The sequence below is a fragment of the Phoenix dactylifera genome, chromosome 17 (genome assembly GCF_009389715.1).
Source record: "Phoenix dactylifera cultivar Barhee BC4 chromosome 17, palm_55x_up_171113_PBpolish2nd_filt_p, whole genome shotgun sequence".
Taxonomy (NCBI): Eukaryota; Viridiplantae; Streptophyta; class Magnoliopsida; order Arecales; family Arecaceae; genus Phoenix; species Phoenix dactylifera.
This window is the reverse complement of record NC_052408.1, coordinates 13182142-13197677: the sequence shown is the minus strand read 5'-3', so window position 1 is coordinate 13197677 and position 15536 is coordinate 13182142. Positions and strand designations below refer to the sequence as shown.

The 15536-nt window shown below is 39.8% G+C and overlaps 2 protein-coding genes and 1 pseudogene across 3 annotated transcripts; 1 reads left to right on the top strand and 2 right to left on the bottom strand.

The window, feature by feature from the left end:
- Positions 1–288: 288 nt before the first annotated feature.
- On the bottom strand, positions 289–4102 carry LOC103718688 (putative disease resistance RPP13-like protein 1). Of its 2 annotated transcripts, XM_026808740.2 has the most exons (3): positions 3549–4096; positions 642–1432; positions 289–518 (listed from the first exon to the last, which is right to left on the bottom strand). In XM_026808740.2, exons 1-2 carry the CDS (start codon positions 3840–3842, stop codon positions 677–679), a joined length of 1050 nt encoding a protein of 349 aa, XP_026664541.1. In that variant the 5' UTR covers positions 3843–4096; the 3' UTR covers positions 289–518; positions 642–676. The 2 variants fall into 2 exon arrangements, with proteins under 2 accessions (XP_026664541.1, XP_038971025.1); XM_039115097.1 differs by having other exon boundaries at positions 642–4102.
- Positions 4103–9484: 5382 nt separating this feature from the next.
- Positions 9485–11428, top strand: LOC103718694 (annotated as a pseudogene).
- A 199-nt stretch (positions 11429–11627) lies between these two features.
- LOC103718703 (early nodulin-like protein 1) lies at positions 11628–12625 on the bottom strand. Its single transcript, XM_008807634.3, has 2 exons — positions 12274–12625; positions 11628–12162 (listed from the first exon to the last, which is right to left on the bottom strand). The coding sequence occupies exons 1-2, from the start codon at positions 12455–12457 to the stop codon at positions 11807–11809; spliced, it is 540 nt and encodes a 179-aa protein (XP_008805856.1). The 5' UTR covers positions 12458–12625; the 3' UTR covers positions 11628–11806.
- Positions 12626–15536: the final 2911 nt, after the last annotated feature.

The following is a 15536-nucleotide window of genomic DNA, read 5'->3' as shown; positions in this document are numbered from 1 at the left end:
CATCCATTCTTTCAAGGAAGAACCGTGGATGAGAATGAGATACGAACCTTCGTTCCGCGCATCATCTCTGCCATTAGCTCGGCTGTCAATGTGAGCCCATTCATCTCAAATCTTTCATTCATTCCACTAAATTCTATTCTTCTAGGGAATTGTGCAACTTCGCCCCTAAACTTTCCTTCCAGTAAATTCTGTTAGGTTTTCATAAATAAATAATAGAATTTATCAAAATTCAGGAATTCAAGTTGGCCTCCCAGATCAAGGAGAAACAGACATCAGAGACAGAGAGGGTGAGAGAAATGATGATTTTATTTCATATAAATTCTAAAAGTTACACTCCAGCAAATGATCATGTCATTAAAACAAGAGGAAATAGAAATTACAAATGTATCAAAAACACCAGCAAACAGAAATTACAGAAGGCAAAATAAAACCCAACAGAAAGATTTAAATATAGGGAAAATGCTGAGCAGCCAGTGATCCGCTGTCCTCGATCAAGAAGGAAGCACGAGCAGTGGTATCTGGGGAAGGATAAGATTACCATAAGATTAGCGACATAACAGCCAGCCTATTTAAAGGGGCTAGAGTGAATAAAAATAGGAACAAACAAAAAAAAAAAGGTAATGGAAGGAGAAATTGATCACCTCGATAAAAGAGAGGATGCTTCCGGACACTTGCTTTATCCATCCACTGATTCTTCTGATTCCACCACGTTGGTTTTGAAGGCGGGAGGGTCCTTGGTATACTCAATATATGACTGAGAGCGGCCAAATGTATCAAGCTTGCCGCTGTAGATGCTGACGTGGGGGATCCGCTGAATGATGGGCCAGTTGGGGCCGTCCTTGAGGAAGGTCTTAAGGAGTGGTACGCTGCATGTTAGTGTAAACCTTTTTAAATTTTGTAGCGCAGCTGGTGCATTTTGAAGTAGCTCCAGTAACCACTGTGGGAGGTGCTCTGTCTCTCCATCAGCATCGGTGCCGGATGTCGCTGTGTCTAGGTATTGCAACCTATCAAGATTCTCCACGTGCTCCAACCTCGGACAATTGTATATTCTCAGAGTCTTCAATGAGGGGAGGTTGTCGATTTCTATTAGGTTGTTAGCATCATAGATCCCCAATTCCTGTAAACTAGTGACATGCCATAGTCCTTCTGGAAGAGCTCTCAGCTTGGGACACCCTCCAAGTAGCAGCTTCTTGAGACGAGGCAGCAACTTGAGGGCTCCTCTTCTTTCTTCACCAACCCCCTCCACCATACCAAACGACCATTCTTCCCAGTTGTCCATCTTATAAAATTCCAACTCTTCAAGCTTGGGAAATGCTGTCCCTGCTGCTGCTGATGCACGGGGGCCAAGAAATTCAGGTCCGATGGTTTTGATTGCAGCTGCTGCCCGAATGCGAAGGAATTTCAGCTGAGGCAGCAGGCCCAGTGGAGGAAGCTGCAGACATGATTTACAATGATAGAGTTGTATGGATGTCAGGTTAGGAAAAGAAACATCCAAGAAAAGTGACATCATCCAGCTGGGAAATCGAGTACCCCAGCAGTAATGGATCTCAAGTGTTTGTAGGTCCGTGGATTGAGGAGAGAGCTCATTGTAAATCTCGTCAATTCTCTGAGTTGCAATTGTTTCGTCCGCATCTTCAGGTGGTGGGCTGGAAGTCAATTTCAGTGTCCTAAGAGAGTGGATGTTTGCGAGTGCCGGAGCTCCCACTGGTTGTGCCCTCTCCAAGCTCCTTACCTCTAGGAATCTCAACTGGGGCAGAGACTGCAACTCCTCCAGATCGCACCCCTCGTCATCTTGCGTGCCTCTTCCATCATCATGGCCAACCACAAATCCTTCAAGATGGTTAAGATCTTTTAATTTGCTTATTCCCTTTGGTACATGACTCAATCGAGTTTCTCTTCCGACACGAAGGCATCTTAGATTGCACAATTTTGTGATGGCCTTGGGGAGAGTATGCAAGAATCTACAACCCGAGAGCATCAATATCTGCAGGTTTATGAGGCATCCAATGGACTCTGGCAAATATCTAATGTTCGTCCGATCAAGATCTAAATATCTCAGGTGCAAAAGATCTCCTATAGAGTCTGGAAGCCTCTCGATTTCCGTGTCGTTTATCGTTATGGTTCGTAGAAACTGCAGTCTCTCAAGAAGTTCATTCTCTATCATCTTTGTCTTGGGACTCCTTTCAATCATTAGAGTCCTCAAGCACTTCTGCTGTTTTATTCCAATAGGGACTTCTACTCTCTCTCCCATGTTTACCATTGACAAGCGACGAATTTTAGTCAAGAGGTTTATGTTAAGTGATTGCTCGGCACCAAGAAAAATGCTCTCATCATGTGTCAAAGAGAAACAAAGGGACCGTAGCAGATCATGCATCTTGCACCCATACCGGTCTGAATAATCATAAGGCTGTAAAAGGTTCCTCCCAATTAACTCTTTATAATAGTCCTCTGCTACATCCTCCATAAGTGTATCCTTTTGTGCTGATATAAAACCTTCGGCCACCCAGTAACGAATGAGATCCTCGCAAAGCATTAGAGAGTCCTCAGGATACAACGCACAATAAAGAAAACACTGTTTGAGATCAGATGGTAAGTTTTCATAACTCAAAAATAGAGCTCCTGGGAGTTCTTCATGAAGTTGGCTCATGGACCAGGCACCACTTCTGAGAACCTTATTCCATTCGATGGTGTTTCTATCCTTCGACCTTAAAACCCCTGCTATGACCTTGATTGCAAGAGGAAGACCGTCACATTTTTCAACAATTTGAACCCCAATTTCTTTTAATCTAGAGATCTCCTCCTCATCATCATCATCATCTCCAAAGACATTCTTGTGGAGCAATTCCCAGCCACTATCATTATCCATTTTATCAACAAGACGGATCTCTGCTCTCATATTTCTAGCTATGTTTGTATTCCGAGTGGTAATCAGAATCCTGCCACTGGCTGTTGCACTTTCAATGGGATATCGAAGCAAATGTTCCCATACATCTGTCCTCCATACATCATCTAATACAATAAAGAATCTTTTTGAAAGTGCAGAGCAAAGAAGGGGTACGAGCGCCGCCTTAGTTTCAGCCTCCCCACAATTTCCACGTACACCCTTAATTATCTCTTCCAGCAATTCTATCTCTGAAAATTCCTGAGAAACACATGCCCATGCTCGTATAGGAAAGTTCTCTTCTATCCTTTCGTCATTGTATATAGATATTCTTAGCAAGAGTGGTCTTGCCTATTCCACCCATCCCAACAATCCCCAAAATTCGATATTTTTTGTTATCTTCTTTAATTAACGACTCCACGAGACTCTGGGTAGCCTCTTCAATTTGTGTCCCTACAATATCAGACCTGACCCCGGTAGGAAAAGTCTGGCGACGATTTACTCCTCTCATTTGAACATCTTTTTCAGTGTGATCTAGTTTAGACAATATTGATATATCTTCTGCAATCTCTTTTAGCCTGTCATTAAGTTCTTTAATTTTGCTACCAATTTCATGTCGGACCTTGATACAGCTAAAGCAAGAAAATAAAGACCAGGGATGGCGTACCGCTGATTTAGATGTATGATCTTCCAACAATTTCCTGCCATCGATCATGCAGAGGTCGATGATATCATCCGCATCATACATGATATCTTTCAACTCCCTCACCCATGCATTGATATTCGGATCTGCATGTCTCTTCCGCTCTGCGGATTCGAGAAAGCCGCTTATCCTCTCCATCCTTCTCAAAAGCTTCAGTAGCTCATCCTTCACGCCTAGCAGCATGGACATCTCTTCCTCTATAAATTCTGAAAGCTTGCTGACGTATCTTCCCACAAAGGCATGTAGGATCATTGCCATTTTTTGAGACTATCAGAGGGGGACGGGACTCTCGACACTGATCAGAAAGAACGGAAAGCTGTGAGGCACTACGGATCATTCAAAGCCTATGTATAAAGATCCCAGTGAACATGCCCTAACGTTGACATGAAGATGGCACGCGGAAAGGCTACAGAAAAAGGAAAGAAAGGAGAGAGAACCCGCGGCTCCAAGTGCCGCGCGAGGGATAAGCCTTGACTGGTTCATCGTCCAGGACGGGCATCCATCAGGTGGTAGCTAGGTGCATGGATGGTTCTTGTTAGATAGCGATATTTATGTTTGCATGGGATGCTTCGAACAAATGGTCCCTGCAAGTTGCAATGGTCTTGATGGCCTTTCCTACCTAATATGTCTTATATGCTTATGTCCGGCTACGATGCTCTTCCAATCTCCTCTTGTTTTGTTCAGTGTAATTTAACCCGCAATTGAGCTGCATGACTGATAATACACGCTATAACAAAAACTTTCATTATTTCTTAAAAATAAACAAATCCAGATTTGTGACATTATTTATCCTGATTCCTGCATACCAGTCATTTTATCCTGGAACTTGCCACGAAGTTTCTTCAGTTGCGTACTTCCAGCTTCCCTAGACGCGGAACCAGCCGGCTATTTTAGTTATTTTCTTATTTATTTTACCAGCGCTGCCAACCTGTTTCTTTTGTAACTTCCCTCGGATTCCTTTTAGTTAAACGAGGATTTAATCTAGAACAAGTCGAATCGTGGCCTTGTGGCTTTCTAATCTCCCGGATGGTTTAACTAACAGACAGATATAATTTAAATAGTAAATTGCCACTGCCCAAACTGTGTCAAGGTAAGTCTAGTTGGCACGATATTTTAGACTGGAATTAGCATATAGCTCGTGCGATATGTGAGGTATCATTGGATCAAGTATATCATAAAAGATAAAATTGCATTCATCTCATGCGACCATACTATCCCATTTTTAATCTCTTATCTTGTCTAGATAAGAAATTAAGCAAATGGTCGGGATATTTATCTAGTCTAGATAAAAATGATTCTTGGTACATAGCGACATTTATGTTTGCTTTCAACAAATGGTCCCTACAAGTTTTAATGGTCCAGCTCGATCAGAATTTTAAGTGGATCACATTATTCGTTGTTCCAAATGACACATCATTCTAAAGAATTCAGTGAATGATCTAAAGATTCTCAAATGCGAAAATGAAGCTGCTTCTCGTTGATAGTTGAACAGTCTGAAATGCTTGTGCAATCAGATGTAGCATTCTCGCCCTTTGATATTGAAAAAACTTTTCACCAGCCACCAATCGATTGGAGTCGCTATCAAGCCCCCAATGTGCTGGCTTGGGATTGGGTATGTTTAAATGAGCTCGATCAAGTTGCATCTTGTGGCCTGAAAGCAAAGGTCAAGGAGGGTTTTATATGGTTCAGGTTTTTTCTTTTAAATTTGGTTGTTTTGAGTTCGAGCCAAATCAATATATTCTGGATTGACCCACATTTATAGAACTTAATCGATTCCGTTAGACTAGATTACATAAGAAATTACAAAAACCATACCCAATTTTGTTTTGCCGTTTAATGTCAACCTAAACTATACAGGCCTTCAAAAGTAGGTCCAATCAAGTCAGGACCTGATTGGGCCGTGGATCGAACAAACCCATGTTCAGCCCATGTTGCTATGCCCCTTGGAGGTGCTACTAGAAATAAGAAAAGGCTCGCTCCATTTGTTATTTGATTTTTAGCATGTTCTTCGAGGAACTAAGTTGGCATTTTCAGAAGCTAAGATTAATTCCTCTATAATAAACTTGATTTAGAAAGCTATCACATTAAACGGCTGCTCATCAATGTTTGTCTTGGTTCCTTAAGAAGCAACACTTTATATAGAGTATTCTTTTTATATAAGATTAAACGAAAACAAATATTGTCGGGACTGAGTCATAAATCACATTGGGGACTAATTAATCAGATTGGATTGTGGATCGAATCGTAAACCGTAGGACTTTTCTAATTCCTTCTAGAATTTTTTGAATATAAAAGAAATACAAAAATTGAAATATAAGTCAATTATAAAGTAAAAGAATGGAGAATAAGAAGTCATACAGACAACTAGTTTAATTTTCACCATAAGGACCCATTTATTGCGTGTTTGATGAAATAAATATTTTGTTTGGTTATTCAAAAAATTAATATATCATCTAACAATTCAATTATTCTTTTCAAGTAGAATATTTCAGAGAAAAACAAGGACAATATTTGAACATGGCCGTAAAAGTACAAACTTTATATAGAGTTTCCAACTCCATGGGCTCTACTGACAGACTTATTTTATTATTCAAAACTAGTTGGTAGGAAATAATTTAAAAACCACATAATCACATAAATTACATAAATTGGACCCACTTATTAATTTATTATCTAATTAGCATTATCAACTTGGATATTATGATCATGATGAACGGACTATCCATCATATGAATCTGAATCTTGTGATCCTACATTAATCCGGGTCCAAGGATAGGATCCAGATCATCGAGAGCTATTTTGATTTGGATTCTAAGATCTAGACATAAGATTTCAATCATGGAACGGAAGCATGAGTGAGGCTCAAATCCTCTTCTTGCCATAAACGATAAGACATTGAGATCCAGAAATGCTCCTGCTAATTTTTCTATTCTACCATTTAATATGCAATGTGGCTCCAAATCTAAAAGTTCACATGCATTGCTTTGCAGAGGAGCTATCCGCATCCTTGAAGCCATACAAATTTTTTTATCTAAATTCAAGAAATTCTCTTTCTGAGCTACCTACTGTTCTTTTGTAAGCTGCATCTTGCATGACTTGAGCTATTGCTATGGCCCCTCAATTAAGGTAATTGTAATATGAACCACTTTGCAAGTAGCTTTTTTTTTATTATTTGTTCCTCTTTTATTTCAACCTAGTTGTGACATGTTACATTTCCCTTTTCTCAATATATCTGAGCGATATCTTATTCCTGTTATTGTTCTCTCACTAGTTAAATTTTTTATAAAATGATCTTCACTTCCATCATTTGAAGTTCTGCAAACAGAACCTCCATTATGTTGCAAGTTTCTCCAGACTAGATAAATGCTAAATTTTTTCTGGAGGGGCCTTCTTCTACTGCTTAGTGGCACTGTAGTGAGGTTTCAGGTGAAGATCCATTCTTAAATATACTCACTTTTGACATCATTTAGACCTACACCAACTTGCTAACAAGTGGAACCTACATGAAGTAGGGATGGGGGGCTTAGACATTAGTCCAAGGGGATAGCCAAGAAAGTTGGTAGGAAGGGGTATACTGCTTTTGGTCAGCATGATGCACTAATGTTTGTACTTCTGACTCCTTAATCCAGCAAGTTTGCATAAACCCTACTAGACAAGTTTAAAATCTTCCCCTATTAGAGAGAAACTTTGTTTCTTTGCTTGTTCTTTTCATGGCACTTTTGGTTTGTGTCGATGCATTAGCTAATGGTGGGAGTCTTAGTATCTCTACCTTCATCAACTCAATTTACTAGAAACTTTGCTTTTGTCGCCTATTTAAACATAGCCTCATGCCCTTATTTGCTTCTCTCTCGGATGTACTTCAAGTAATATATCCGTGCCGGTTTTTCATATGCTCTTCCCTCTAGATAAAATCCAGAGGAAATTGTTAGCAAACATCGACTCTTTTTTAAACTTAAAGTCCATTGACTTCTCTTGTTTTATTTCACAGAGCGAAGGACAGATACATGAAGATGATTAAATCGAGAAAATGCTCAATGATCTCTCTCTGATAAAGAAATTTGAATAGAGTAGTCATGTTATGGACATCTTTAACTCTTATACAACATCTCATATTGCTGCATACTTGCAAGGGTTATATAGTGACTAATTTGCATGTACTGAATGGTTCACTTGGAAGATTTTGGATAGGGATGTTGAATGAATATCGATATCTATTAGATACGAGTCATGGTCAATTGTTAAACCAGTAGCAACCAAATTTTGCTTTCAGTCAATTACTTCAAGAGGCGTACAAGCATAAAGTTGGTGACTCTGAATATTTGGATGCTTATTTGAATTCCATTTTGTAGTTGGTTTCATGCTTGAGCTGGCATATACTCGAAATATGAAGGAATGCTTTAGTTATATGCAAACCTCAATCAAAAAGGTTATATAGCTGAAGTGACTCTCCTATTTCTCCCCAATCCTAGTTGTATGCTTCATGCCAATATGAAGGAAAATGCTTTAATTTTTCAGATGAGTGTTAATTTAGCACTGCTCAAATTTGTGTCTGTAACTATATCTAAATTTAATTTTGGATATTCATTCCATATTGACGTTTAATATATGTCAATAAGATGAGCTTTGACTCGATGTCCATGTGAAATTAAATTTGCTTTTGCCAATACTTAAATTGATGAAATTCATTTTCTAAAAGAAAAGCAAAAATTTAGATTTGGCATCGACCATTATCAAATTCGAGCTTGCTGAAGGTGCTAGCTTAGCTTGATATTCAGGTCTCTTGGTTCATTGTATTTGAAGATTTAGGTTTAAATCTTTCTTTCACTAGAATTTATGTTGGGCAGGTGTTTTAGGAGTGTTTAAGCAATGAACTACCACATAACATGGGATAGCTCGCTTTCAAATATCTATAGCTCTCAAATCTCCGGTGAAGGTAGGATTCAGTCCTAGATTATTTGGTCCAACAATTAAGGATTTTACCAACTCGATAGTGGGTACCTTCTTGTAGAGATGTTTTTATCATAAGTACAAAATAAAGATATATTGTAGTTGGTTAATGATACTTGCACTACAATAAAAGGTAGCCCTCCTCTTTTACCCATGGATCCATCCTCCAATGTTGATGATGATGGGACTTGATCAAAGGTCTAAGGTACAAATAATTTGAGATGAGAAGAAGATTGGATAATTCAAGCTCAACTTGAACTTTGATGATCGATCGTGTTCTTGCTATGTTCTAGCTTAAGCTAAGCTTAATTAAAATATTGGGGCCTAGTTTGGGTATGTTCTGCAATTTTTATGTGTTGAACTTGTTCATGAACCGAACTAGGTTTGTTGAATAGCTTTATCTTGGCATCATATTATGCTAGATGATAGGACTCTTATTCGATCGACAATATTAGTGACTCCAAGAACATTCCTAGCTCCATAAATTGATATTTTTCTCAAGATTTAATGGTTTTATTTATTTTTTAGAACTTACTCTTATAGTGATTTATTTTGGTAAATTTCAAAGAGATTATGTTGCTAAATTTTGAAAGTGTTCAAAAGTCTAAACAAGCTGAGCTTTTTGTTGGTTAATCCTGACTTAGTAATCAAAAGGACCTCGAAACCTAAGTTTGGGTTTGGCAGTAAAATGGTTATTTGCTGTGCGGCCGGAACATGATACCCAATCCACCATCAACCCCATCCTTACACCCCCCAACTCCTCCAGTCCCCGGACCACAAACCCTAGCTAAACCCTAATAAACTTCTCTCACTCAAATAACAGAGAAACTGACCCCCATGGCCCTCCTCTTCCCTTCTTCTTCTCGTCTTCCTCCCCCTCTCCTACAAGCCATCAGAACCACTCCCCAAGCTCCCAATTCCACGCTCTCCCCCTCCATTCCAAACCCTAAACGCCCCTTCCCTTCTCTCGCCTCAAAATCCCCACTAATTCCCTTCCGAGTTCTCCTCAAAACCCCCTCGTTTCTCGTAAAAGCGTCGTCATTCACCTTCTCCGAGACCACCGCTTCACCGCCACCGCTGACGGCGTTGGCGACGAGGACCTCGCCAGTTCGCCGTGGGAGGGGGCGGTGGTTTACCGGCGAGACGCCTCGGCGACCCATCTGGAGTACTCCACCACCCTCGAACGGCTCGGCCTCCGCACCCTCTCCTCCGGGTTCTCCCCGTCCCGGGCGTCGGCGATGGGGATCCGGCTGCGGCCAGGAGGGGAAAGAAGGAGCCTTTTGGCGATGGAGAGACGCCCGTGCTCCTCTCCATTGACGTCACGAGGAGGAAGCGGAGTCTGAAGTTGGATGGGATCGTGAGGACTATCATCACCCTTGGTTGCAATAGGTGAGTGCTTCTGCTAGTAGACATGGGCACATGGCAAATCTTTTAACGATGTTTTCTGATATAATTATTTTTCTGCTGATAATCCACTAGGTTAGAATTAGTTGAGGATTGAAACAAAGGTACCAACTTTAGGATTCCTCGATTCTTTCTTGTAGAAACAATTTTCTACTTTAAAAGAATTATGAATTGGTTCTACAATTGTTGATTAACTTTGACAACATTGAGACATAGTATGTGAAGATCATCTCAACCGAATTCCACAATTTAAGAGCATCTCATCAGGATATATGCAAACTTAAAAATCATACCTTGGTTTGAGAATCATTTTTTTAGAGTCAGTCTGCAAAAGGTATGGGTCATATTAAGGTGGAGGGCGGAATAGAATAACCTGTTTTACATGATTACTTGGGGAGCATCCCTTGAAATTTGAATGGGTTGATATGCCAAATATTTTCCACTTCTTTGGACCTGCAAACTACAATTCATACGAGTAAATGAGTCTAGCCGTCTGCCAAACATTCGAGGAATTTGCTTCAAATTCATCCAGTATTTTGGTCGATTTTTGGCGAAGATAACCTACTGCTTTGACATTTCATTGCCGAGGTTTTCATCAAAAAAGTAAAAGCGCATCATCGCCAGTGTTGGTTTTGTGAAATAGGAGGATTAAGTAACGGACCCAATTTCTATACTAGAATTTCAGACATATCTCTCTTATTTGAATCTTGTTCTGTTTGCTGCTTCTCTCATAATCAATTATTCAAATAATCTTTCTTATTTCAGACCCTAAATGCCTGCTATTGGTCTTCTTGCAATATATGATGCATGCTTGATTTTTATACCCCTATTCCAGGTGTGCTGAACCAGCAGCTGAGTGTGTATTCTGAAATTTCACACTTTTGCTGACCGAGGATCCTATCGAGGAACCTGATGTAATCAATCTGGAAGTAATCTATGGAGAAGACAAAGCCAAAACCTCTGCTGAAAGCAGCCGCAATGAAGAAGAAGATGATGAGAAACAGATAGACTTGGATGACCGGCTCTACTTCCCTGCTGAAAAAGAAGAAATTGATTTATCCAAACACGTAAGGGACATTGTGCATGTAGAGATTACCATAAATGCATTATGCGATGCAAATTGCAAAGGTCTCTGTCTGATATGTGGACAAATCTTTATAAGAGAAAATGCAATTGCAAAGAAGTTGTGCAGGACAAGGGCAGAGAATATGGACCTCTCGGGGGCTTGAAAAAGCAAATGGAGCAAGGATAACTGTTATGTTGCTGATGTTGCTCTCTGGGAGCAGTTTTGTCATATATCTAGCATCTGAGGTGAGGAGACTATATGTACCTGAAGTATTTAAGTGTACTATTTCATGAAGGCACCAAACAAAATAAAACCTTTGTTTGTGTAAAGTTTTTTTTCCCCCGAAAGCAACAGGCACAATGTGCTTGAAGAAAGGAGAAGTACTTGAAACAAAATGATATTCTAAAATATTCCATGATTTTTTTTATTTGAGGGAATGTTCCATGAACAGTGGGACAAAGATGATTTTAGCGGTTTGCACAATTTGCTCTCTGAACAATGATCTTGAGGGACAATTTCAACTTTTAATTCTCCCAATAAAGTCATGGCATGTCTAAAAACTTATTGCTGGAGTAAACCCACAGAAATAAGGTTTTAAAAAAAAGATCATGCCAAACTACCAGAAAGAAATAAAATACTTGGGATTGACTTCAACATAATAGAATGCGAAAGCCGCATGACTCTTCTTATGAATTCCAAACCAGAACCTATCACCAGAAGTAGAATAACCAACTCCAATAACCCTAAACTACTAGTAGAAAACCTGAAACACTGCCATGCTCTACTAGAAATTTGTCTCCAGAATCTAGAAGAAGAGCAAGCTAACTAATAACCCAATGACTTCAAGAACGCTCGCCGTGGCCTGAGCTGCACCACTGGAGTCAGGTGATTCAGGAGAAGTCGAGCTTCCCGCCGTCTGGTTGCTGCTGGATTGTGATCCACTTGGCCCCTCCGAATGCGGATGGCTGAGCACTTTGATGATCATCTTTTGGCCTCTCTCACAGTGACCTGCCGCCCCACTGATGAAGTATAACGTCCCCGAGTGATCGAGATCGAACTCCGTCCTTCCATCGTTCGAAAAGAAGATAGGGTGGGAGGACCTGCAGTGCTCGTAATCCTCTTCACTCACCTCCATCACAGAATCCTTCTTGTACTTGAAATCTATTTTTTTCATAAAAAAAAAGGAAAAGAAAAAACAAACAAGAATTCTGAAGGATGTTCTTTGGATTGTTAAGGAGGAGCATGGAATGCAGGATTGAGTATGTGGCTTACGGATGGTGTCGCCAACCTGAAACCTGTTCCTGGAGGCCCAGTGGTTGTACAATTTCGTGTTTCTGGAAGGAGGGACGGCCCAACCCTCCTCATCGCCAACCTCGAAATCGAATGCATTGGAATGTAGCATGGAGAAGAGAAGGGTGAGGAGGAGGCGCTTGGTAAAGCTCATCAAGAGAGCCATCTTTCGAGCCCGGCTATGGAGGTGGTCAGAGAGAGAGAGAGGAGAAATAAGAGAGAGGCAAATGAGAGACAGGCAGAGGAAGTGGCTTTTAGTAGAAGCGAAGGGGAGTCGAGTTGGTAGTTAGAGAGAGCGAGGGGAGCGTGGAGATAATGGCGGTTTCGGCGCATTGCTGCGGACTTGGGTGGGTTAATCTTTGACCCGATACGGAGTTTGTTATTGAGGCTTGTGACCTGTGAGAAATATATGCTGGATTCCGCCAAAAAAGCCAACCGTCACCTCTGATTAGCCTTCTCCCACGAAACGGAAGGCCAGCAAGCAACAATTGAATCCATATTTGATGGGCCTAACCAGGGCTCTGAATCAACTCAACAAATTACCACCTCACGTTCGTGCTGCTCGTGCCAAATTCGAGCTTGGGTTTGACAAGTCTACACCACTAAGGTGCTTCTCACCTTAACCTGGACCGAACAAGCTGGTCCAATCTAACAAGTTGGCACCCATCATGGTGCTGTTAATTCAAAAATTGGGTCCATCCTGGCCAAGTTCAACAAGAAACACATCGGGAGAATGGTCAAAGAAAACTTAGGACGGCCAGGGCCAAAAACCAAGGTGAGAGTTATTTATGCCAAAATAAGCCTTGCGAGCCCACTTAAAGAGGCTAGCTAGCACGTTGCACTTTCAGGCTCGTTCATGCCCATTTTAAGCTGCCTTCAGGGATTAGGACGGAAAATGGGCCTGAGCCAGCCTGAGACCCATTGAGCTGGGAGTATCGGGTCAAAGTGTCGGCTTCACTTGGGAGAGTTCAGGCTCGAGCTTGTGCTCGGTGGTAGACCCCAAGTTCTTATTCTGCCCAGCTTGAGCTTGACACGAAGACTAACCAAACCCAGTACCTTCCAACCCACCACCGCCACCGCTTGGCTCCCAGGTTGGATTGCAACCTTTAGGGGAAAAAAAAAACTTTGGGACATCCCGGACCCTGAACTTAGAAAAAGTTTCCAAGCTAAGGACCCAGCTATAAGAAAAGTTGGTTTGGCTTGTTTCCAGCTTTGTTGATATCTTAATTATGTAATTCGGCACACTAAGCATAAAAAGAAGCGTTAAGCCATGAGAAATGTCATTATAAAGGTTAGAATCACAAGAAAATAACTTTATAAGAAAAACTAGGGAAGAACGGATATGTAAAATGTAGCCAAGCCCTTCACCTGTGGATTTGCGTAAAAGTTTCACTTAACTTTTGAGTTTGTAAGATTTTCTTCCTCTTTTTTTTCCCTCCGTGGGTCTAGAGAGGGACAATAGTCTAAACAAATATTTATCAAATATTATATGCATACATAGAGAGAGAGAGAGAGAGAGAGAGAGAGAGAGAGAGCATATGCTCTTATCGAGAGGAGAGAAAATTTATTCCTCTTAAAATCAATATTAATTATAATTTTTATTAAATCAAAAATTTATACCATTAATTATGATCTATATTACTAAAAATATATACAAACTGAAAATCACATATTTTGGTGGCCACTTATCTATGCATATAGAAAATATAAAAATAAATAAGTAAAATTATATAAAATTATATTTTGTTATGATCCAAATATTAAAAATATATCGATTAATTTTTGTATGTTTTAATATATATAGATCATGATGAATAAGATGGATTCTTAGTTGAAATACTTCATCATATATTTTAGTATACAAGTACAACACGACCAATCCATTTTTTGCATCAACATGATGTCCACATTAAAAACTATAAAAATATGCAATATTTTATTTTTAGATATTTTTAATAATATAAATCGTGATCAATACTATAGACCTCCAATTTTATTGTCTCATTATTGAAGAGTAGATTCTCTTATCTCCCGATGAGCATAGTCCATCCATAGTGCCAACACTTAGATTATAAAAAGAAGTTATTTGTTTATTTTCCTCCTCATGATTTGCACGTAATATTTTAATTATAGGAATGGCGCAAAAGCATCCAATACCTATTCTAACCAATTTTTAGTCAAAATCTAGATATAGATGTACATCAAGTGCAGTACAAGTTGTACAACTCAACATAACAGTGTTATGGTTCTTCAATCTGCAGGTTTTTTTCTTTTACAAATCCTTCTTTCTTCAATATGTATTACGGTACGTCTCTACATCTCCTCATAACTGGTATCTCAATATGTTATATGTTGGAACTTGATACCCTCTTAATATGTCTCAATACAAGCAGTAATGTTGTTTTATCAATTTCAACCCTTATTTTATAGTTTTAAATAAAAACTATAAGTCTTAAGCCCATGTTTTGTACTGCACCTTCTCCAGAACGATCACTGATATCTTCTTACATATCCATTTGCTAGGGGGAACAAAGGACATGGACCTAAAGACTGAATTCTTTTTTAACTAAAACAACTTGGCCAATAACACCACATGAGACTAAAAAGCTTATCGCTACGTTGTCTGGTGGCCCTCGAGTGAGTAGCTACTGGAGCTCTCGCCAACGCCGTACCCCAAACTATCTCCAGCGCCGCTCATTCACACCATCCTTTCCACGTGGTAACGCCCCATGGCTGTCACATTTTCTAAAATATCATGTCATGCCCTATTTCTTTTTTTTTTTTCTTTTTTTTTAACAAAAATATATTCTGCACCGAAAGAACCGATCTAATCGTGCATTATATTAATCATTAAGATGCATATTCGATGAACAGCATTCAAAGAAATACATTTCTGTAATTAATATGGTGCACGACCATATCATGTACATGGTATAGAATATAATTTCTTTTTTTTGATAGATCTTTGCTAGTGAATAGAAGATCTTATGATAAGGTGCACTGGACTTAGGTCAACCCCCAACCTATAATTATTCCTTTATGATTAGCCCTAGATTCGATTCCCCGAATCACTATCCCAAAATATAATCTATGCCTCCCATTTGCTCCACTTGCGTTATATTAGATGGATTTTAAAATTAAAGGGTATCTTTGACGGAAAATTACGTCCTCGCCCAACCATGATACCAAACTGATTACATCGCCACTTTTCATGCAGGAATTGGCGCTACGCTCTCCGACCCCGT